The 26,047-nt window shown below is 42.0% G+C and overlaps 1 protein-coding gene across 1 annotated transcript in view; it reads right to left on the bottom strand.

The window, feature by feature from the left end:
• Positions 1-26,047, bottom strand: part of FBN2 (fibrillin 2) — a 340,887-nt gene that overhangs the window by 169,974 nt on the left and 144,866 nt on the right. Inside the window, exon 8 of the mRNA XM_044275860.1 lies at positions 1,096-1,221. Within this exon, the coding sequence (XP_044131795.1) occupies positions 1,096-1,221 (126 nt within the window). The remainder of the gene's footprint in view (positions 1-1,095; positions 1,222-26,047) is intronic.

Here is a 26,047-nt window from a genome sequence, read left to right as displayed (position 1 = left end):
AGCACTATATTAGATAAATTGCGCTGTATTAGTTTTTTTCCAATATTCGCTATATTGCTATAACTTCGTTTTTTCCAATATTCGTAATATTCTAAAACAAGAATATATAGCAATACAGCGAATATTCGAAAAAACTAATATAGAGCTAAATTTGCAAAAACGACTACTCCTAAAGTCAAGTATATTGCAGCCTTCTTATTGGCCCACAAGCTAGAAGCAGGGAGGGATCATGTGTACTGATTTAAAAAAAAAAAAAAATTATAATTAAAAAAAAAATCGAATATTCAAAATTTTGAATATATATAACTATATTCAAAATATTCGTGGATTTTCGAAGTACCTATATTCGCAATAAAAATTCGAAATTCGAATATTCGTGATCAACACTACTCTGGAGCTGAACTTAGGGGAAACTGACAATTACAGATAAGTCTACAGGGGTGAAAACTGCAGCTTGATATAAAGTCATGCATTGGCCAGAAACAGTGTTATCCCTCTTGTGCTTGCACATGATGGCTGATCAATGATTTTAAAAAGTCACCTCAAATGACATATAGGCTTTAAAGGGGCTGTCTCGTCTCAGACATGGAAACATCCAAGTCAGACAGGTGAGCACCTCAAAGTGAAGACGAGTGCACAATGCAAGTGTGGCCACCCTCTGTCCATTGCTTTTGGAGTTCCAAATATAACTGAGCTGGCTCAGCTATATCTGTCAGTCCCATAACGTTGAATTGACAAGTGGCTATGTATGCATGATGTGTTCTCTATTCATTACCTTGGGATTTATAAAAATAGCTGAATGTGCTCACTTGGCTTTTTTGGAACTCCCATAAAAGTGAATGGAGAGCACCCGTGCAAGCGTGGTGTGTGGGTACTCTCCTCCGTTTCAGGGGTCATGTTCTGGCGATAGAAGCTGGATCTATCTGGCACCTATTTGACATCTCAATGATGGGCCAACCCCTATAACTGAAATACCTTAAAACACAGTGTGTGGGATGAGGAGCAAAAACATACTTTTAGCCTCTTAATAATGGTGCTAATTATCCGTTCAAGTAATATCATGTTCATCAAACACATTTTTGACATATTTCTTACCTATACACTGTAATCCATCAACAGATGTCAGAAATCCACGTGGGCAAAGGCAATAATAGCTACCAATTGTGTTGGAACATTCTCCTCCATTACAAATACCAGGAATAGTGGTGCATTCATCAATGTCTGTTGGTTTAAATAAAACATAAGGAATGATTAGATAGAATTTTTTTTTTGCTTCTTGAAGCATTTACCAAATAAATATTTCTACATCTAAAACTTTAGAGAGAAGCAATTTCAGTAATAGCAATTCGTGACTAAACTTTAACAATCTTTTTTTTTTTTTTTTTTAAACCACAGCTTGCATCTATTTTACTAATGTCACAAGACCCCCCAGAGGAACATCTTTGTTAACTTTATATAAAGTCAACGTTCAAATAGCAAAGCACACTGGCTCAGTGGATAACAGTTTCCTTGAAGTGCTGGAGTGGACTTTTATTTTCTCCCCATGTTTGTGTATGGGTTTCCTCCTGGGACTCTGGTTCCAAATTCCAAAATCTTGCTGGTACTGGGATGTCTCTAAGATTGGTTCTAGTGTGTGTTTTTCACCTCATGCCCATAACCTTATTATAGATCTCCATTCTAATATAGCACTCATGGAAATCATTGTCTCTCTGATATCTTTATGTGGCATATATACTGTATTTTTCACCCTATAAGACGCACCGGCCCATAAGATGCACCTACGTTTTTGACGAGGAAAATAAGAAAAAAAATATTTTGGTGGGTTTTGAACTAATGGTGGTCTGTGCATGACACTATTAAGGGGGCATCTGTGGATGGCACTATTATGGGGTGGAGGATCTGTGAATGACACTGTTATGGGGGAGATCTGTAGATGACACTGCTATATATGTATCATCCACAGATTCCCCCCCATAACATTGTCCCCCAATACACCAGGCCCCGCTGCTCACAACAGTATTTCTAAACAGTAATCTTTAGCCTCTTAATAACTTTAACTAAAGTTGCGCTCTCCCCTGTATCAGCAATTACTAGCGAGCATCCGGAGCAGGCAGAACGCCTGGCAGCATAGCGTCACTTACTGATGTCATGCGCCTGCTCAGCCTGCTTCATTCATAAACGGGGAGGAGCAGGCGCACTACGTCAGTGAATGACGTAACGCTGCCAGCCGCTCTGCCTGCTCCGGATAGTTAAAGTTATTAAGAGGTTAAGGATTACAGTTTAGAAATACTGTTGTGAGCCGCGGGGCCCAGTGTAAGAGTACAGTGACTGCATCGGGCCCCGCCGCAAGTTCCCGGACTCCAGCCCCTCCTCCCTCCCCGCGGATACATTGCAGTCTGGGAGTTAGCAGATTCATATATAGCTTTGTGGGAAAATATTCAATATAATTTGTATTTTATTCATTTAAATCCCTGCTCTTGCTATGCTTGGGATTCTGGAGGCGTTTTCTTCTGTAACAGCCTTCCCTCTATGACTGTGCATACAGAGATAGCTGTCAATCACTGATAGGACCGCCCGCAGGACTCCTAAGCTTAGAAAGAGCAGGGATTTAAATGAATAAATGCTGGATCTTCTATAGAATCGTATATCAATCTCATTAGGTCTTCCTGCCCTATAACATGCTGGTCACAGATGGAAATGCTTGTACAACAGGTTCCCTATAAATAAATGCAGTAATAATTTACAATGAATGGGCTATACCATATTTTGTATTTCATTTTCTCCTATAATTAAATAATCTACTCAACGTGTCACTATTCGTTATTTTGTTCGGAAGATAGATTTCTTACAATATCAAGCAGACTGGGATGGGCTGTCTACATTTCACAACGAAAATACAGCAATAACATGTTATAATAATACTTCACGCAACGAAGAATAGAAAATTAAACTCTTGAAATGAAGCAGGAGCAAGGAGAAGGAGGGAAAAATAACAATGGAAGAATAAATCTGAGTTTAAAGGGGTTGTCCACAGATATCTTCCTCACTAAGTCACATACAACTTGGGGGACATGACACCACTGATGCTAGTCATTGGCTGCAGTGGCACATGTGAACCTATCCATGCTGGAAGCTTACAGGCAGGTGATCAGAGCGTGGAGAAGAGAGCGGTGATTCGGTGAATAGAAGGAGTTGGAACCGAGCAGCAGGGAGCAGGTAAGTACCTTGATTTCAAAGGTCAAGCAGGGAGAAGGGGAGAATTTAAAAACTTTCTGTATAAAAAAACGGAACAAACCCTTTAAAGGGAACCTGTCACCCAAAAATCGCCTATTAAGCTGTTTACAGTACCTTATAGTGCTGTATACTCGTTTCTTGATGCACTTTTTGTTCGTTTTCCCGCATGTCTGCTCATTCAGAAATCGATGTTATATTCAGCTGCTGCCCCGTGCTTCAAGTCAGGCTTGAAGTCACGGGGGCAGCGGCCTCGGCGTCTTACATGGCCCTCTCCCCGCCCCCTGCCTCTGTTACTGACAGCCGAACTCCGAATCCGGGACCGCGCTCAACGGCCGCATGCGCAGTAAAGGGCGGCAGGAGCGCGGTCCCGGCTGCCGCGCGTACTACGCGCCGTCTTACTTTCGCCGCACTGCGCATGCGCCCGACATCCTGTATCAAACGCGCCCGCGCCCAGATGCCGGGCGCGGGCGCGTTTGATACAGGATGTCGGGCGCATGCGCAGTGCGGCGAAAGTAAGACGGCGCGTAGTACGCGCGGCAGCCGGGACTGCGCTCCTGCCGCCCTTTACTGCGCATGCGGCCGTTGAGCGCGGTCCCGGATTCGGAGTTCGGCTGTCAGTAACAGAGGCAGGGGGCGGGGAGAGGGCCATGTAAGACGCCGAGGCCGCTGCCCCCGTGACTTCAAGCCTGACTTGAAGCACGGGGCAGCAGCTGAATATAACATCGATTTCTGAATGAGCAGACATGCGGGAAAACGAACAAAAAGTGCATCAAGAAACGAGTATACAGCACTATAAGGTACTGTAAACAGCTTAATAGGCGATTTTTGGGTGACAGGTTCCCTTTAACATATATAAACTACAAAAAACCCTGAACTGGGCAGTTGTGGACCTTCCATGATATTAGTTGGTAGAGCGGATGGCACCCTTTCTTTTTTAACTTTAATATTTTATTTTATTTCATTTAGATTAATCTCTAATGTCAAGAGATTATTTTGAGCTTTGCCGAAATTGGTACAACATGAAAATATTGTGGATACGTTCTTTGTAATTTGGAAACTACAGATATGCAAGTCCTAGTAAAAAGCTATCCAATCTTTCAAATAAAAACATTCTTTGAAATACAATCTGGATTGTGAGATGCAAAGCCAAACACTTGAAATAAAGCTAATAGTTGTAAATTCTAAAAACTTGCAATGTCCAGGAATTCCTAAACCTTTCCATGAACTGACCACATTAAGAGCAGAAATATAATGTGTTGAAGGAAATGACTTTTTAGTTAATCCCATGGAACTCAACTGCTCAGCAAATGTTACAAAATTCCCAGCCCTGTACTGCGAATATATCTAAATATATTGAGACCATTAACAAGGAGTCATACATATCTTAATGCCGGTAAAGCAGGTTTTCCTGTAATTTTAGGATAACATCTGAATGAGAAAATTTGTGTTTGATTATACACATACAATAGATCACACATATCATAGCTCTATAATTATAGAAAATACAATTTGTCAGGGTCATTCTTAAAGGGGTTATCCCATGGTTAATGTAAAAAGTGAAAATTAAACATCATAGTACATAGCAATCTATGTACCTCACATAGATCTAAACCTTGTACCTCACATGGATCCAGAAATCTCCCCATTCATTGGTTCAATAGCTAAACTAGAAATATTTCAAGTTGTAGAGGTTCCTTTTTTGGTGCTGCATTTCAGTAAATGTAGTTGGGGATATGGTCAGGATTAATGGTATCCTCATTTGTAAGAAATACAGGTATATACTTATCTATAGCAGGCATTGAATTGTCTCCAAATTTACACATTTTGTAGCAGGACGACAACATATAGCCAATGTCAGTAAGAACTATATTCAGCATAAAGAGAACAAGAAGTCATGGAAGTGAGGCTATAGTCCCCACAGAGCCCTGATTTTACCATCAGGTGAGGCTATAGTCCCCACAGAGCCCTGATTTTACCATCAAGTGAGGATATAGTCCCCACAGAGCCCTGATTTTAACATCAATTGATGTTCCTTGGGCCCACCAGAGGAAATTATTATCAGGGCCCAATATGAATATCATTAATAAAGTCTAATAGTTTTGAATCAGAGAAATAGACCTTAGACCTCCAAATTGGATTTTTCTCTTGGAATTTTGGGGGCCACTGTGGCTTTAGACAAGGGGCCCACTGGAAGATCCTCTGGTACAATGATTGGCCAGTACAAACCTGAGTATACCTAGAAGAAGTGATGCTGTTTTGAAGGCATAGGAGGTGACACCAAATATTGATTTGATTTAGGCTTCTCTTTTGTTTATTCACTTTGCATTTTGTTATAAACGAACACAGTTTTTTTTTAAAGCATTCTTACTTTTCAGCATTTTTTCCACAGCTTCCTAAAACTTTTGCACAGTACTGTATATATATATATATATATATATATATATTGTAAATTGTAAGTGGTTAACTCGACATGTTGTGGAGATCTTGAATGTGGAGGGAATACAGATTACGGATCAGTAAATTTCTTGAAATTCAATTCAGATTCAATTTGGCTAAATCGGTCGGGCGATTTGGGTCTGAATAAATTCAACCCAAATTAAAAGTGCTTCCATTGCCCTGAAAATTTGTGGATGACATTCCTAGGACTGTATGAAACTCATTTCAAGCTCTTTAATACACAGTGAACATTAATAATCTTAAAGAGGACCTCCCTTGATGTGTTTCCTATAAAACAACAATTCTGGTGCATTGTGCAATTCCTCTCTTATTAATCCTAGAAATGTAGGAATAATTTGTTAAGGGGGGTATGTCGACACAATTAAAGGTGTTGCTAGTAGTTGCATTTGGCAAGCCATGTCCAAATTTTGAATGGAAGTCAAATTTTGTGGCCTTTGTCTGCCGGAGGTGGGAGTGGATTTCAGCATGCAGTCTCACCCCAACAATAAAGCCATAAGTTTGTAGGGAAAATAACAGAGGAGTGGTATAATGTAAAGATCTAAGAAAAGATGCCCTAGAATGTTTTTTTTTAATTTATTATGGAGAATTCTATTATTTACTAACACAAATATGCGTGTGTAAAGTTAACTACCGGAGATCCCTGACTGGAATCACAGCCAACAAACTCAGAAACAGCTACCTCTCTTTTTACATCACGCCATCACACCATTGTAAGGCAACTCCTAAGTACTCACCATAGCATGCCATAAAGCAGGATAGTCTTGGCTGCTTGGGACACAGGTTATGTTTGCAGAGTAAAGTGACCGTAAACAGGCGCAGGCTTACAGGAGCAGACCAAATCAGATAGTAAAGGAAAGCAGATAGGATATTTAAGCTAGCTAAAAATCAAAACCAGAATGGTACAGATAAAGACAAACCAGCAGACTAGAAGTTAATCAGTAGAACAAGCTGCAAATGTGAAGAGTAGAGATGTAGCAAAATCAGTTTACAAGAGGTTAATACTGGAACTAGCCAGTATATACAGCGTTAGCAAGCAAGACTTGAGTTCAGCACAGAAGTAGAAATAGAGCCAGGACTCTATCCGCAATCACAGGCACTTAGCATTGTCAAAGTCTGGTTTGAATCCTCCACATCTCATTGGACACAGAACCAGAGCCCTGAATGGTTCGGTGTTCCAGGTCTCTGATTGTCTCACGTGTCTTCCAGAACAGGCGTAAGACCTACGCGCTCCACTCCTGATCTTCCCTGACACAGTCGCATGAACTAGAGCCATAAAAATAGGCTGATGCAGTTTTACGCTATTCTACGTAAAATATATTTTTATGCATTACCGTCTGCTACTGTATAAATGCACTGGCCTGTCCACATTACCTCTCCTCATTCTCTCACTCACAGTTTCAGTAACATATGCATTCCTCACAAATGCAAAATTCCTCACCCTAACACCTACACGCAATCATAAATTAAGTGTACGGCTACGTGGAAACATGTATAGCGTGACAGCAAGTAACATAACACATAAATATGTGCAACATGGTGTCTCGTGACTATTTTACAGCTGTGATTTGTCTGTGAAAACATAGCCAAGTCACAGCAAGTTCTCATATGACTCGTATGTCACGTGCGACCTACATTAAGCCTATCTAAAAGTCACCATCGACATGCAACACAATATGCAGCATGTCTGGATTTTTTGCGACTGTCACATCACAGTTGCAGCATGCTGCATATCTCATTGCGACAACAATGACAAGCATTACTTCAAATGTCGCACGACACAATCGTGTTGCCATACCCTTAATAGACTCCAAATGGCCATGTGTTATGTTCTAGAAATATGACAGAAAACCAAAATGCATGAGAGAAAGCCATTTGCCCACGTGAATACAATTCCCATGTATATTGTTTCATAATCACAATTGGCTCCATGGCCTCATCAGAAAGAAACAATGCTAAACATATACAGACATATACAATGCTAAACATAATAGCTAGAGATGAGCGAATCGAAGTTGACGAAGTGGAATTCGATCCGAATTTCAGGAAAAATTCTATTCGCACTGAATCCGAATTTCCTCACGCTTTGTGGTAAAGAATCAGAATTTTTCCTAAAATGGCTGCTGCACATGTGAGGACATGGAGCAAGGAACTTTGGGAACGCGGGATCACCCATAATGCCATGCATGCAGCCAATCAGCAGCCAGCCAGCCCTGTGATGTCACAGCCCTATAAATAGCCTCAGCCATCTTGGCCATTTTCCAGTGTACTTAGTGCAAGGAGAGACGTCAGCAGGCGCTAGGGACAGTGCTAGGAAAGACTTAATTTTGCTAAAAAAAACAAGTTCAGGAAAAGATTATTCAAGGTGTAGGGAAAGGAATCATTCCAAAGCATTTATGTAGAACCGCATTCAGTCAGGAAGGTTACAGTGTGAGTAATAGGAACAATCCTATTTCACCTTGCTGCACTGACTGGGGATCCAAATTGGCATTATACAGCTCTGTAATTCCAGCAAACTGTTCTTGTTATTGGGGGGCAGGTGTTGTTTGATACAGCCATTAACAAGGTTTATTACAAGGAAATATTTCTACGTCTTATTTGCCCTTGTGCGGTGCAGTTATATGATCGAAATAATTTTTTGCCTTGTATTAGTCGGAAAAAAAGAGCGTATTAGTCGGAAAAAAAGAGCTTATTAGCCGTTGTGTGGTGAAGAGCGAAAATTACAGTCCTTTTTTGTGGCAAAAGAAAATATATTTGCAGTTCAGCAGTGCAGTTATATGTTCTAAAGCCCTTTTTGTTGTGTATTAGTGGCAAAAGAAAAATATATTTGCCATTTAGTGGTGCAGTTATATATTCTAAAGTCTTTTGTGGAGTGTATAAGTGGAAAAAAGATAAATATATTTGCCGTTCAACGGTGCAGTTATATGTTCAAAAGTCTTTTGTGTTGTGCATAAGTGGAAAAAATGAGGGCCTATTTGACGTTCAGAGGTGTAGGTAAATGGTCTAAAGCCCTTTTTGGCATGTATTAGTGGCAAAAATATATATACTATTGGCCTTCCAGCGGCGTAGTTATATTTTCTAAAGCCTTTTGTGGCATGTATAAGTGGAAAAAAGAAAAATATATTTGCCATTTAGCTGTGCAGTTATATGTTCTAAAGCCTTCTGTGTCATGTATAGGTGGAAAAAATAAGGGCCCATTTGCCATTCAGCTGTGCTGTTATATGATTTAAAGCCCTTTGTGTCGTGTATACAGCAAGTGGAAAAAAATAAGTGCCTATTTGCCATTTAGCGGTGCAGTTTATGTTCTAAAGCCCTTTTGTGGAGTGTATTAATGCAAAAGAAAAATATATTTGCAGTTCAGCAGTGCAGTTAAATGTTCTAAAGCCTTTTGTGTCATGTACAAGTGGAAAAAAATAAGGGCCTATTTGCAGTTTAACGGGGTGGAAAAAATAAGTGCAGTGCAGTGCAGTTATACATTCTAAAGCCCTTTTTGCCATGTATTAGTGGCAAAAATATATATATATATATGCCGTTCAGCAGTGCAATTACTTGTTGTAAAGCCCTTTATTGCTTGTATGAGTGGCACAAAAAAAAGTATTTGCCGTTGTGTGGTGACATTAGAAAATTACAGCCCTTTTTGGCATGTATTAGTGGGAAAAAAGGGCTTATTAGCTGTTGTGTGGTGAAGTGAGAAAATTACAGACTTTTTTAAGGTGTTTTAATTTCCTTTTTATTTATTTATTTGATCTAACAGTATGTCAGACAGAGAAGTGCCAGGCCTTGCACAGGGGAGTGGCAGAGGCCTAAATGTTTCTGGCGCAGTGATAGGACACAGGAGAGTAAGGGGGCGTGGCAGCAGGAGTCACAGCGAGAGCTCTGAGCTCCCGGTGTCATTTAGCGGTCGGGTCTTGACCAGCAACCCAGCAGTTCTTGAATGGTTGACTAGGTCATCCACTTCATCCCAAGTGACATCAGACACCCCCAGCCAAGAGTCGGTGGGTAGTAATGGACGAACATCAACCGGGACGGTTTGCTAACGCACGTTCGCGATCAAATGTTCCCGACCGCGCGTTCGTTGTGGGACCCATTGACTGTAATAGCAGGCAAGCCTGAAAAACATTCAGGTCATATTTGCAGCCAGCAAATACTTACTAGAAGTGGACAAATAGTCTCACAACATAGACAGTGACACACCAGAGGGGGATCATTGTCAAAAATTCCCACAAAAAATATGTATTTTAATCAGGGGCCATTTTGATCTAACAGTATGTCAGACAGAGAAGTGCCAGGCCTTGCACAGGGGAGTGGCAGAGGCCTAAATGTTTCTGGCGCAGTGATAGGACACAGGAGAGTAAGGGGGCATGGCAGCAGGGGTCACAGCGAGAGCTCTGAGCTCCCGGTGTCATTTAGCGGTCGGGTCTTGACCAGCAACCCAGCAGTTCTTGAATGGTTGACTAGGTCATCCACTTCATCCCAAGTGACATCAGACACCCCCAGCCAAGAGTCGGTGGGTAGTAATGGACGAACATCAACCGGGACGGTTTGCTAACGCACGTTCGCGATCAAATGTTCCCGACCGCGCGTTTGTTGTGGGACCCATTGACTGTAATAGCAGGCAAGCCTGAAAAACATTCAGGTCATATTTGCAGCCAGCAAATACTTACTAGAAGTGGACAAATAGTCTCACAACATAGACAGTGACACACCAGAGGGGGATCATTGTCAAAAATTCCCACAAAAAATATGTATTTTAATCAGGGGCCATTTTTATGCATCTTAAAGGAAACTCTTAAAAATGTGCCCTACTGGTGCCTAGAATTTTTTTTATCTCAAAAGAACTTGTGATTATGTGGCTGGAGGTACATTAGGCGGTCACTGGCTAAAAAGTTTACTGTAGGCCAGTACAGGCCCCAAAAATTAGGCATTCACCTGACAGAATAGAACTTGTGATTATGTGGCTGGAGGTACATTAGGTGGTCACTGGCTAAAAATTTTACTGTAGGCCAGTACAGGCCCCAAAAATTAGGTATTCACCTGACAGAAAATAACTTGTGATTATGTGGCTGGAGGTACATTAGACAGTCACTGAATAAATATGTTACTGTAGGCCACTGAAGTACAGGCCCCAAAAATTAGGCATTAACCTGACAGAAAAGAACTTGTGATTATGTGGCTGGACGCACATTAGACAGTCACTGAATAAATATGTTACTGTAGGCCACTGAAGTACAGGCCCCAAAAATTAGGCATTCACCTGACAGAAAAGAACTTGTGATGATGTGGCTGGAGGTAAATTAGGCAGTCACTGGCTAAAAAGTTTACTGTAGGCCAGTACAGGCCCCAAAAATTAGGCATTCACCTGACAGAAAAGGCCTTTTATGCCGCTGTATCTACATAAGACAAAGACCATTCTTTGTTCTGGGTGTGGCGGATATGAGTCTGCCACCACCTCCACACTCTGTCATTGTGCCACTCTGTGGCCTCCTGATGCTGCCGCCACCTCCAGACTCTATCATTGGGCCACTCTGTGGTCTCCTCATGCTGATTCCACCTCACCACCATGTCATAGTGCCACTCTGTGGACTTCTCATGCTGTTCCCACCCTCCCCACTTCATGACTGGGCCGCTATTTTGCCTTTCGACCTGGCTGACATCATAATTTATTTGACCCTTTTTCTGATCTGTCAGAAGGAATGAAAAATGAGAAGCACAACGGATCCTGTGTATGTTACAGCTATAAGGCCTGCATGACATGGGCCCTGTTTTGCATCAGAATTGGCTTATGATTTGGTAGCCAAAAGCAGGAGGTGATACAAAACACAGAAGACACGCAAGGATAGTTTTTTTTTTTTTTTTTTGTTCTGACAGATCAGAGGAAGGGCACAATAATCAGTGACGTCAACACAAACTTCCTGCTGACACCCTCTCCACTGTGTCGGGGGGCTCTAGTTGTATAAGCGTTTAATAGAATAGGTTCTGTAGACATCTCTGTGGAATCAGCTGCCGACAGTGTAAAAGGAGTGCGCTTCTTCTTGACGCTATAAGGCTGAAGGCTGAATTCACACTTGAGTTATTTGGTCATTTTTGGCTCCGTAACTGCCCAAATAAGTGAAGTGTGCCAGTGATTCAAAGAGCGACGCCTGTCATCTGCATGTCTTACTGACTCACAGTATTGTTTCACTACAACAGCAGACACTCTATGAGTGTTACTGCAAGGCACAGTGTTCTACACCACTATAAAGTCTCTCTGCAGCCAAGAAATACCCGTTTTGTAACGCGATTCGCCGCATATAAATTCAGATCAAACCCAATTTTTTTTTTTTATTTGGTGAACCGGCCGAATCAAATTTTTGAAAAATTCCCCCAACTCTAATAATAGCTCAAGATATTTTTTATGCAACAAAATAAAAAATAGCTTGAGAAAAGAATGGTTTATTTTTACTGAATAAACTTTTATTAAACTGGTGACTCAGTTGTCAATTATAAGAAAAATGGGAGCCCTGTGTTTACCAATTAGTAGAGGTTATGCTACTTGGATAATCCATGTCAACATGTCTCATTCACATTCTTAGATAATGATGAGAAATTCTGAAGAGTGCAAACACACAATAACATGTCTTTATTTTTCATATCCATGATTTGGATTGTTTATTTGTGTCATGCCAAAAATGATCTGGAACAGCTGAGTGATTTTTATATTAATTGGAGTCTACATTAGTTCAGAGAAATAATCCTTTTGGCGACTGCCATCAGGTAGTACGTCATGTCTGGGAAGTGGTAAGTCAGACAAGACACAGTTGTCATTGCTTCTTCATTGTTAGGAGCAGAACGATGCTCTGTTTATATATCTAAGAGGGAAAACAGTAATCCTATAAATTCATGCACAGCATCCATACGCTTTACATTACAAAGATTTGAAGGGTCTTTCTTTATGGAACAAATACATAAACATGCTCATTAGTGATAGTAAACTTAGAAAATCACTAAAGTGAGCAATAGTGTAAGACAGTGAAGCACAACCTTTTCTGATCTAAGGACCACATTTTCAGATTGAACAAGTTCCAAGAATATAGATGAGCGAATCTTCCAAGATTTGGTTTGTTTCGAATTCGCTGAGTTTTAAAAATAGTTCGGTTTGGGTCCGAATCTATTCGTTACGAACCAAAGTTGCTCTCAGTCCCCTGGAAATAGGCATATAACCTCCTCTTGTACAAAAAAAAATTTGATTTTCCATGAAAAGCTCCTATCTCGTTTCCTTAATTTCTTTCAAATTTTTTCTTTTTCCTTCGCTCATCCCCCCTACCTAAGCTCTGGGATGAATGAAATAAAGAAAATCAAAACTGTAAAAAGTTAATCAGGGCCTGCAAGGTTCCCTGATTTGGATAGTAGATTGTTTCAGGGATTGACCGGACCTTCTCTCCCAGTAACCACAATGCGGATAAGCAGCACTGGTTGGCTTCTCTCATTCCAAGGTGTGTCAGACAACACCAATGATTTGATTAATCATACCCTCAAGCCTAGATCTGGTGTCAGATATAAAGCTAGCATTGCAGAGTACCATGATTGATGCAATAGGAATCTGCTCTCATCTCCTTGAATAAGAAGCTACCTTGAAATTTCTAGGAAATACATTTCAGTCAAGTCTTGCTTTATACACCATCAAGATTTACCAAAGAAAGGAGTAGAAGTCTCTTGGGCTCCCTTTCCCAAATATTTTGCAATTTGAGAAGTAGAACCCATATTAGCCTTCCCGAGTATCCCGAGTAGCTTCCTCAGGAAGGGCATTAAGGTAGCTTGGTGTATGGCTCAGGGCTTGGTAGTGAGGATAGCAGAACTATCACTGGTTCAATTGAAAATGTGTCTTCCTAAAAGAGGTGTTCACATTGTGTTAAGGGTAAGGAAAAGACAGCCCACATCAAGGAGGCACCTATAAAGTGAGACCTCAGTAGTGACCTCAGTGACCCTTCACTTTGCCTGATTACCTACAAACAGCCGTCCAGCTGCACTGTCCTATGCAGCGTATACTCTGCCGGATGCAAATTCCAATTTCTGGACAATCTCAAATCCAAAACCAGCAAGTCCAAAAAACCAAGAGTGACAGCACCCAGTATACTCAAAAAGTCTTCTTTATTTAGGGTACATGCAACATTTTGAGTTTTGACCTAAAGGGTCTTTGTGAACAATATAACAAACACGTGCATACAGAGGTATATATAGGACAAGGGGAATAATTAACTAACCAATCAACTCCCACCATAAACTGATATCATTCTGTATAGCAGTTATACAGAGGTAATATTAAATTTATCATCTAACTACTTCATATCACATGAGCAATATTATCATGCTTAGGTGGTCAGGCTCAGAGTACATATGACTCATGATCACCAACATACCACCGTGGTGCCAATCCTCTATAATCGGAGTGTGCTCCAAGGTACTGTGCATGTCCAGTGATGTCATTATAATCTGATATAGGCAAAATCACAATATCTTCATCCTCACTTCCATACCATAGTCAAAGAGATCATTAAACATCCTAGTCCTTCAGTCTTGGTGCACACTATAAACTACTGCGCATGCCTGAAATTCTGTACCTGAGTCTCACGATTCCATTTATAGCACTTGCATCGTAGTCTATGGAACCAGTGAGCATCTATTGTAACCACAACTCACTGAATTAATTCAATGTAAACTGGTATTCATAAATCATATCCAGAATATTTAACAACAGCAATATACCTCATTCTTCTGGAAAACAGCATAAGGTCAAGCGATGACATATTTGATTAAATGTATATTATCTATATATAGTTTGTAAAAGTAAGAATACGTTAGATGCTATATCCTTGGGGTCCTATACAAGTCTATGAAGGCCACCCATAGAAACTAGATACATTGAGTTCCATAACCAAATAAGCAACAGCCCCCAACCCAGCCTGTCCGTGATGAATGGAATAGAGCACTCATATCTGATACTCCTTTCACAGCACTAGGAGGTCCTAAATAATGACGAGTGTGTATACCACAATACATATCGCACCCGATAGCCAAATCTGGGGAACATCCAGAATATCATCAACATTTAGCACTGGCACTCACTAACATCTGTACAGGATGGTCAAGATTTTGCAAGAATATCTTGACTTATCTAACCATTACAAACATGATATATCAAACTTATTTATCAGATTGAGACCACCCTACAGAAAGGCCTCAGCTAACATGATAAGATGATGGATCTTGTTTGCAATGAAGTAAGCAGGTATTGATACTGCAATCCTTTGAGCACACTCTATTAGAAGCACTGCTTCATTCTGTGCTGCAGTTAGAGTGATATCATTAACCCCTTCACAGCCTTAAAAAAAAAATATTTGGTGATATACACTCCCCTAAAGAATTATTAGGAACACCTGTTCTATTTCTCATTAATGCGATTATCTAGTCAACCAATCACATGGCAGTTGCTTCAATGCATGTAGAGTTGTTGTCCTGGTCAAGACAATCTCCTGAACTCCAAACTGAATGTCAGAATGGGAAAGAAAGGTGGGCTACAACAGCAGAAGACCCCACCGGGTACCACTCATCTCCACTACAAATAGGAAAAAGAGGCTACAATTTGCACGAGCTCACCAAAATTGGACTGTTGAAGACTGGAAAAATGTTGCCTGTTCTAATGAGTCTCGATTTCTGTTGAGACATTCAAATGGTAGAGTCGAATTTGGCGTAAACAGAATGAGAACATGTATCCATCATGCCTTGTTACCACTGTGCAGGCTGGTGGTGGTGTATTGGTGTGGGGGATGTTTTCTGGGCACACTTTAGGCCCCTTAGTGCCATTGTCCAAATGCCATGGGCTACCTGAGCATTGTTTCTGACCATGTCCATCCCTTCATGACCAACATGTACCCATCCTCTGATGGCTACTTCCAGCAGGATAATGCACCATGTCACAATGCTCGAATCATTTCAAATTGGTTTCTTGAACATGACAATGAGTTTACTGTACTAAAATGGCCCCCACAGTCACCAGATCTCAACCCAATAGAGCATCTTTGGGATGTGGTGGAACGGGAGCTTCCTGCCCTGGATGTGCATCCCTCAAATCTCCATCAACTGCGAGATGCAATCCTATCAATATGGGCCAACATTTCTAAAGAATGCTATCAGCACCTTGTTGAATCAATGCCACGTAGAATTAAGGCAGTTCGGAAGGCAAAGGGGGGTCCAACACCGTATTAGTATGGTGTTCCTAATAATTATTTAGGTGAGTGTATATAGCTGACCATGGAAGGTTTGCTGGCGCAGAGTGATGCAACAGGTCATTGCCTGCTCAACCTGAGAGATATTAATGGTAGCCGTGATTTTAAGGGTTCAGCTCTCCTTGAAAGGAAAAAACCCTGAACAGCATAGAAACAGGTTTAGAATTAGGTACCCATCCGTATCGAGGTCACCTTGCTGTTGGTGGATAGGCCCAAATACTTCTTGATCAAAAACAGATCTGCTAAGAACCTCTAATTGCATTTTAGAAGAGTTTGTATATAGATCATACACAGTTAGTTTGAAGAATGCTTTGCTGTCTGCTTGCCTTTCCCTTTTACTGTGCTGCTGTTAGAGGCCTCACAATTAGTGTTGATCGAGCATGCTCGGCCGAAGACCAGTTCGGCTCGAGCATCGCGATGCTCGGCACATCGCGGTGTTTGGCTGAATACCACATGTGCTCGAGCGCGATGCTCGAGTCTCCTCCCCGCACGTTTGTTGGCTGCAACGTAGCCAATAAACATGCAGGTAAGTACTGCCACTCACTGTAATGCCGTAGTCATGTTAGTTACTGGCATTACAGTAATTGGCTGGCCGGAACGCGTCATAGGGTGCTCTAAAGCACCCGATGAGACGTGGTCCGGCTCAGTATTAGTCAGGGACAGCTGTGCTCTAGAAGGGACAGATAGTGTAGGGAATTGATGTAGACTATTGTTGTGTCTGGCAGCAATATATATTTTTAGCGCAACCTGCGCTAAATTGCATGCTATTGCAGAGACCCAAAAGTCCTTTTAAGGACTATTGTATGTGCATCTGGCAGCAATATATATTTTTAGCGCAACCTGTGCTAAATTGCGTGCAATTGTTTGGCCGCTGCATTACCGCAGCGACATTGCCTGCGCTACATCTCCAGAATAACGTTAGCACATCCGAAATATCAGTGACATTCAGTGTAATTTTGTCGCCGCTGGTGGCAGCAACATTACCTGCCCCACATCTCCTGTATAACGTTTGCCCATCCTAAATATCAGTGACATTCAATAAAAAAATGTTATTGGCAGCGACATTACCTGTGCTTCATTTCTAGTGATGAGTGGGAGGTGCCATATTCGATTTAGTGATATTTTGCAAATATTCGATTGAATATTTGTCTCATATTCGTCTAAATTGAATATTCGTCATTATTCTATTTATCGCGAATAATATGCAATTTAATTATTCGTGTAATGCGACTTTTAACTGTATAAGGCAACTTTCCTATTGGTTGGCTATGGCTATGGCTAATATGTGTATTTTACGAATATTCGCTATATTGCTATATATACTTGTTTTAGAATATTATGAATATTCTAAAAATCTAAGTTATAGCAATATAGCGAATATTCGTAAAATACACATATAGACTGCAATTTAGCTAATATAGTGCTTTAATCTTTTTTTATAGTCGAATTGTTTTGTCTTTTCTGAAGTTCAGATTTGGAAATAATTTACACTATTAAAAAAAATACTATAGCATTATATTAGCTAAATTGCAGTCTGTATGTGTATTTTGCAAATATTCGCTATATTGCTATATATTCTTGTTTTAGAATATTACGAATATTCTAAAAAACGAAGTTATAGCAATATAGCGAATATTCGTAAAATGCACATATAGACTGCAATTTAGCTAATATAGTGCTTTAATCTTTTTTTTATAGTCTAATTTTTTTGTCTTTTCTGAAGTTCAGATTTGGAAAAAATGTACACTATAAAAAAAATACTATAGCATTATATTAGCTAAATTGCAGTCTGTATGTGTATTTTACAAATATTCGCTATATGGCTATATATTCTTGTTTTAGAATATTAAAACAAGATTTGCAGGGTGGAACACCACACCACACTCAAAGTCATACTATTGCGACCAGGTGGTCGGTTGGATTGCAGCAGATAATGCTTCCAGTTGGTTAAGCACCACTCTGTCTTCCACAAAGTCCAGTCTCAGTAGCCAAGAGTCTGGTGAATAGAATCCATGCCCTGATGCTCCTTTCTCCCACCATGGAGAGTCTTTGCAAAAAGGTGATCCCACACATTAAGATATTCCGAGGAGCTCTTTTCATCGCCGCTCCTAAATTTGGGCCTCTCGCCAAGCCTGCTTGAAGAGGGACATGAGGAGTTCTTGTGCCCTGATTCCCAAACTCTTGAGCATCCACAGTCAGAAGAAGATGGCGGTGGGGAAGGGCAATTAGTGTTTTACAAGGTGGATGATAATGATGAGACACAGTTGCCAATAAGTCAACTGCAATTAGAGTCTCAAGAGGTTGATGATAAGGACGAGACACAGTTTTCAATAAGTGAGGCTGTTGTTAGGTCAATGTCAGGAGGATGACCAGAGTGAGGAAGTGGAAGAGAAGATGGTGGACGATAAAATCACTGACCCAACCTGGGAAGGTGGAAAGCCGAGCAAGGTCAGCAGTACAGAGGTGCACTGCAACAGGCTGGAAGAGGCAGTTGGGTGGCAAAAGGGAGAAGTAGTGACGCACCAATCAGGCCCGCAACTGTTCCCCTGCACACCCTCTTGCGAAATTCTCCCTTGCCAAGGGGTAGGTGTTTCGCAGTCTGGCGATTTTTTGATGAAAGTGTGGATGAGAAAACAATTGTCATTTGCAACCTGTGCCGTACGAAAATGAGTAGGGGCGTGAACACTAGCAACCTCACCACCACCAGCATTATCCGCCATATGGCACCAAAGCACCCTAATAGGTGGGCCGAATGCCTGGGTCCACAATCAGTGTCTGCGCGTCACACCACTGCCTCCTCTTCCCCTGTGTTCTGTGCTGGCCAATCCCCTGTCCAAGACGCAGGCCCTGATGCCTCCCGCCCTGCACCTGGACTTTCACAAGCACCATCAGCTAGCACATCCACTTCTGTGTCCCAGCACAGTGTACAGATGTCTATACCCCAGGCCTTTGAACAAAAGCGCAAATGCCCAGCCAACCACCCACAGGCCATAGCACTAAATGCGCACCTTATCAAATTGCTGGCCCTGGAAATGTTGCCATTTAGGCTTGAGGACACTGAGAATTTCCACAGCCTAATGGCAGTGGCTCTCCTTTATTACTCAGTCCCCAGCTGCCACTATTTTGCCTGGTGTACCGCCCCTGCCATACACCAGGATGTGTCTCGTTACCTCACCCGTGCCTTGACCAACACAGTTATTGAGAAGGTCCACTTAACGATTGACACATGGACAAGGGATGGCACAGGGACATGGGATGGCACAGGTGCTACCGACGCCAAGGATTGTGGGCCCTACTTCCATCAGGATTTTCACCACCACCTACATTAGTGGCTGAACCCTGCCTTCTCTTCCTCCACCGCCTCCTACACTTCATCTTGCAGCACCAGTCATCCATCAGTCAGTAGTTGGAAGCAGTGTAGCACTGCAGTGGGGAAGCAGCAACAGGTCTGCTGAAACTTATTTGCTTAGGTGACAAACAGCACACCGCAAAAGAGCTGTGGTAGAGTATAAGGGATCAGACAGAGCTGTGGCTCTTGCCACTCAACCTACAACCAGGCATGGTTGTGTCTGATAATAGCCGTAACTTGGTGGCGGTTTTGGAAGTCGGCAAGCTCACACACATACCATGCCTAGCCCACGTGTTAAACTTAGTGGTTCAGTGGTTTCTCAAAACCTACCCCAATTTGCCTGAGCTACTGGTGAAGGTGCCAGCTCACTAACTGTTATGCGACATGAGCACGGGTTTGAACTCCACATTCCACATGTTGGCCAGGCTTTGTGAGCAGCAGAGGGCAATAGTGGAATACCAGCAGCAACATGGTCGTTGCCTTTCCAGTCAGCTGCCTCTCTTCTCCAGCGACGAGTAGGCATGGATTTCTGATCTCTGTGAGGTTTTACACAACTTTGAGGAATCAACAGAGATGGTGAGCGACGATGTCGCTATTATCAGCGTAACCATCCCACTTCTGTGTCTACTGAAACGCTCGATGCTCACAATGAAGGTGGACACTTTGCATGTGGAAGAGGTGGAAATAGGGGAAGACAGTACACAGAGTAATAGCCAGACCACCCTCATTTCGTCTTCTCAGCGCAAATTGGATGAGGATGCGGAGGAGGAGGAGGAGCAGGAGACGGTTGCCTCCGCTACAGATGGTAGTACCCATAGCAGGTTTATTCCATCGGTTCAGCGTGTATTGGCAGAAGACGGAGGATGAGGAGATTGAGAGTCATCCTCCTGATGAGGACAGTGAAGTCTTGTCTGTTGGGACTCTGGCACACATGGCTGAGTTTATGTTATGCTGCCTTTCCTGAAACCCTCGATTTGTATGCATTTTGGCCGAACATCGATTACTGATTGTTTATGCATCTCGACCCCCACTACGAAGAGAACTTCTCATCTCTCATTCCGGTGGTGGAGAAGACTAGCAAAATGGTGCAATACCAGAAGGTCCTTGTGGAAATATTGCTTGAGAAATTTCCAGCTGACAACGCTGGCGGCAGAGAACGTAGTTCCTTGGGCAACCTAGGAGGGGAGACGAGGGGAACACACAGCAGTTCCAACAGAGGCAGGGCAACATTCTCCGGGGTTTCATGACACCCCGCCAGCACCCTCACTCTGATGCGCGACCTACCTTCACAAGGAGGGAAACATTTTGGAAGATGGTGAAGGAGTACGTAGCAGACCTTGCCTGCATCCTCAATGATCCCTCTGTGCCTTACAACTATTGCGTGTCCAAGCTGGCCGCGAGTGTTTTGTCAGAGCGGGTATTTAGTGCTGCTGGGGCCATAATAACTGATAAGCGCATCCGCATGTCAACTGAAAATGCTGAACGATTGACTCTTATAAAAATGAGCAAGGCCTGGATTGGCCCTGACTTCTCTACTTCACCAGAGGAAAGAGGCTGAACATAAAGACACTTTAAATGTGGCTTTTATGGTGTATTGGTTCAATCCTACTTTTCTTGTCCTCCTCCTCCTCCTCCATCATATCAAAATTTGCATTAAGCTGCCCTCACTCCTAATGTTTTAGAGGGTCAGCTCAGCAGCAGGCCCTCAACCATAATTTTTTTGATAGTCAGCTCAGCAGCAGGCCTCTCGCCCAGGTCAGATCATCAGCAGGCACTCGCTCCTAATGTTTTAGAGAGTTAGCTCAGCAACAGACCCTCAACCATAATTTTTTCGATGGTCAGCTCAGCAGCAGACCCTCACCCCTAATGTTTTCGATGGTCAGCTCAGCAGCAGGCACTAGCCCATAATTTTTTCCATGGTCAGATCAGGAGCAGACACTCGCCCCTAATGTTTTAGAGAGTCAACTCGGCAGGAGACCCTTACCCCTAATGTTTTAGATGGTCAGCTTAGCAGCAGACTCTTGCCCAGAATTTTTTCCATGGTCAGATCAGCAGCAGGCCCTCATCCCTAATATTTTAGAAGGTCAGATCAGCAGCAGGCCCTCACCCCTAATGTTTTAGAAGTTCAGATCAGCAGCAGACCCTCACCCCTAATGTTTTAGAAGGTCAGATCAGCAGCGGACCCACACCCCAAATTTTTTAGATGGGCAGCTCAGCAGCAGACCCTCACCCCTAATTTTTTATATGGTCAGCTCAGCAGCAGACCCTCACCCCTAATTTTTTAGATGATCATCTCAGCAGCAGATCCTCACCCCTAATGCTTTAGATGGTCAGGTCTGTAGCAGGCCCTCACCCCAAATGTTTTAGAGGGTCACCAAGGGTGTGTATGATGCCCTCCTTTATGTGTAATAAAGGGTTTATTGCAGTGCCGATTCCTTGTAATTTTTGGCAGCCCTTTCACTTAGTGCATAGGCTTTATGAGTGTAGGAGTCCCACTACATGAACAATTGTACCACAATGTGAATGAGGCCCTCCTTTATGTAATATACAGGTTTTATCGGAGAGCCTCTTCCTTGTAATTTTTGTCAGCACTTGCACTTTATATACAATGGTAATATAAAGTGCAAACTGTAATGGTCATTGATAATTGTTGCTTTATATACAGTAAGTCATCCAAGAAGCCAGAAGATCGGGTGCTTGGTCTCAAGTTGAATTCAGGAAGTAGATCTTGCAGTTTGTATCTCCTAAATGCCCATGGATATACCAGATTGAGCTGTAGTCAGAGTTTCTTCAATGTGAAGTAGACCTAAGAAGAATTAGACTGCACACTCTGGTCACATATTCTTGCAAGAAGTATTGCTGGATATGTTGATCATTCTTAGAACTCCAATGTTCCAGTGATATAGTGCCCTGGTGCTCATTTAGGATGAAAGATAACTTGCATGGCCATCATTCCTCCTGAGAAAATATTTGGAGGAGTTGCCTGCAGGTTTGCAGAATTGCATTATGTGACAATGCCAGCTTAGGCCTCTTTCACACTTGCGTTGTCCGGATCCGGCGTGTACTCCACTTGCCGGAATTACACGCCGGATCTGGAAAAACGCAAGTGAACTGAAAGCATTTGAAGACGGATCCGTCTTCAAAATGCGTTCAGTGTTACTATGGCAGCCAGGACGCTATTAAAGTCCTGGTTGCCATAGTAGTAGTGGGGAGCGGGGGAGCGGTATACTTACAGTCCGTACGGCGCTCCCGAATGACGTCAGAGCGCCCTATGCGCATGCAATCATGTCATCCATGCGCGTGGGGCGCCCTGACGTCACTCTGGAGCGCCCCGGGAGCCGCACGGACGATAAGTATACTGCTCCCCCGCTCTTCACTACACTTTACCATGGCTGCCAGGACTTTAGCGTCCCGGCAGCCATGGTAACCATTCAGAAAAAGCTAAACGTCGGATCCGGCAATGCGCCGAAACAACGTTTAGCTTAAGGCCGGATCCGGATCAATGCCTTTCAATGGGCATTAATTCCGGATCTGGCCTTGTGGCAAGTGTTCAGGATTTTTGGCCGGAGCAAAAAGCGCAGCATGCTGCAGTATTTTCTCCGGCCAAAAATGTTCCGGTCCTGAACTGAAGACATCCTGATGCATCCTGAACGGATTTCTCTCCATTCAGAATGCATTAGGATAAAACTGATCAGGATTCTTCCGGCATAGAGCCCCGACGACGGAACTCTATGCCGGAAGAAAAGAACGCAGGTGTGAAAGAGTCCTAACAGCTCATCACTGTGAGACATTTTTTTTTTTCTCTGCAAATTAGAAAGCAGCCACCAATACCCATAGATGGTGCTAGTTGGTTTTCCTATTCTTCTACAACAAAACATGTGCAGGTCAAAGATTTCTGCAAACTGTAATAACACTTAGCTTTTCTCTGGCTGCAGGTGCATTATAATGTATATATTATAATAAGACTCTGTGGCATATGCATAAATAATACAGACACATTGAAACAAAGATTTGAAAGATAGCATTTAACTTTGTTGACCCAAAAATAGAATCTTCCTGCAACTAATGAACTTGTTATAATTTCCATACCCTGAACACTTAACAGATTTCAGCTGTGTTCATGTGGAATTTCTGGCACCAGTAGAGTGACATGTTTTCTGTGTACACCAGTTCTGTTTGCAGAGTACTGGCCTGGACCACACTTGCTGAATTCATACACCAGATCTGACTCAGTAACGGAAGTACACAGTTCATTTAAGGGAATATGAATACAAAATACACACCGTTCCCCTGTGAAACAATGTTAAAAATATATCACTGACATAAAAAAAACTATGGAAATCTCAAATGATTTTAAATGTTTGGTGATGTTTTTTGCTCATATATTTAATAATAACTTAAAAAAATTCTGCAGATTTAACAGTCGCTAACAAGCCTCACAATAGGCTTGTTGCTGTTGTAGGCTGAGCGCCTTGGTCAGAATGGCCAGGGAAGGAGATTTAGGCTTTAAAAGAAAGTGAATGAGAATTCTGCTCCAGTGTGTGCTCATGTGTGCAGGAACCAGGTATGTAGCTCAGTTGGAGCCAAAGCCCAGGCACCAGAGCAGTCAGAGTAGAACTGGACCACTCTGACTACCAGCAAAGTGGCAGAATCAGCTGGATACTGGTGGTAATTGAAGCTTAAAAGGGTTTTGTCACTTTAGCAAATGGCATTTATTATGTAGAGAAAGTTAATACAAGGCATTTACTAATATATTATTATTATCCATATTGCTTAGTTTGCTGGCTGGATTAATTTTCTATCACATTATACACTGCTCAGTTTTCATGGTTACAACTAGATATGAGCAAATCGAAGATGACGAAGTGGAATTCGATCCAAATTTCAGGAAAAATTTGATTTGCATTTGAATTTCTTCATGCTTCGTAGTAACGAATTACAATTTTTCCTAAAATGGCTACTGCACATGTTGGGACATGGAGCAAAGAACTCTGGGAATGAGGGATCACCCACAATGCCATTCATGCAGCCAATCAGCTGCCAGCCAGCCTTGTGATGTCACAGTCCTGTAAATAGCCTCAGCCATCTTGAATTCAGCCTTTTTCCAGTGTACTTAGTGCAGGAAGAGACGTCAGCGGGCGCTAGGGAGAGTGCTAAGAAATACTTGAAATGTTTTATTTTGCTGAATAGAAGTTCAGAGAAGGAGCATTAGAAGTGTAGGGAAAGGATAGGGAGGAATTATTCCACAGTATTGAAGCAGAACAGGGTTCAATAGTGGAGTGTACAGCCTGGGTAATAGGAACAATTCCATTACACCTTGCTGCACTGACTGGGGATCTAAATTGCCATTATACTGCTGCTTTTAGGTTTGCAGTTAGATGATACCTCTGTAATTACAGCAAACCGTTCTTTGTATTCGGGTGCAAGTGCTGTGTGATACAGCCATTAACAGGATGTATTACTAGGAAATATTTCTTATTAGCTCTTGTGCAGTGCAGTTATATGTTCTAAATAGGGATTAGCGAACCATGGAAGTTCGGGTTCGCCAGGTTTGGCCAAACTTCAGGTCAAAGTTCGGGTTTGGGACCCGAACTTGACCCCGAACCCCATTAAAGTCAATGGGGACCCAAACATAGTTATAACGGAAAATAATAACAATCTTAAGACAGAATGCTAAATAAAATGGCCATTGAGGGGTTAAAAATAATTAAAAAAACACCTCATCCACTTGATCCTGCAGCCTGTATCCTCTTCTTTCTTCTTTCTGTAGGACCTGCAAAAGGATCTGCGATGATATCACCGCGCTCACCATGTGGTGAGCATGGTGACGTCACCGCAGGTGCTTCTATCTTCATTCAGCAGAAAGAAGAGGATACCGGCTGCGTGATCAATTAACCCCTTAATTGCCATTTTATTTAGCATTCTGTCTTAAGAATGCTATTATTTTCCATTATAAACCTGTTATAATGGAAAATAATAAAATCACCCGAACACCGAACTTCAGTGAAAAAGTCCGGGTTCGGGTCCGGTTACCCGAACTCGCAAAGTTCGGTACGAACCAGAACTTTGCAGTTCAGGGTGGCTCAACCCTAGTTCTAAAGCCTTTTTGGCATGTATTAGTGGGGGAAAAAGGGCTTATTTGTCATTCAGCGGTACAGTTATATGTTGTAAAGCCTTTTGTGGCATGTATTAGTTGCAAAAAAATAGTATTATTTGCCATTCAATGGTGCAGTTATATGTTCTAAATTAGCTTGTATTAGTGGCAAGTAAAAGTATTATTTGCCATTCAGCGGTGCAGTTAGATGTTCTAAAGCCTTTTCTGGCATGTATAAGTGGGAAAAAAGGGCTTATTAGCCATTGTGTGGTGAAGTCAGAAAATTACAGCCCTTTTTGGCATGTATTAGTGGCAAAAAAAAAGTATCATTTGCCATTCAGGGGTGCAGTTATATGTTCTAAAGCTTTTTTGGCCTTTCAGCGGTGCAGTTATATGTTCTAAAGCTTTTTGGCGTGTATTAGTGGCAAAAAAAATGTATTATTTGCAGTTGTGTGGTGAAGTGAGAAAATTACAGCCCTTTTTGGCGTGTATTAGTGGCAAAAAAAGTATTATTTGCCATTCAGCGGTGCAGTTATATGTTCTAAAGCCTTTTTTGGCGTGTATTAGTGGCCAAAAGAACGGGCTTATTAGCTGTTGTGTGGTGACAAAATTTCAGATGATTTTGGGGTGTATTTATTTCCTTTTTATTTACTT

Source organism: Bufo gargarizans, chromosome 1, assembly GCF_014858855.1.
Source record: "Bufo gargarizans isolate SCDJY-AF-19 chromosome 1, ASM1485885v1, whole genome shotgun sequence".
Lineage (NCBI taxonomy): Eukaryota > Metazoa > Chordata > Amphibia > Anura > Bufonidae > Bufo > Bufo gargarizans.
This window is presented reverse-complemented; position numbering and strand designations above follow the sequence as displayed.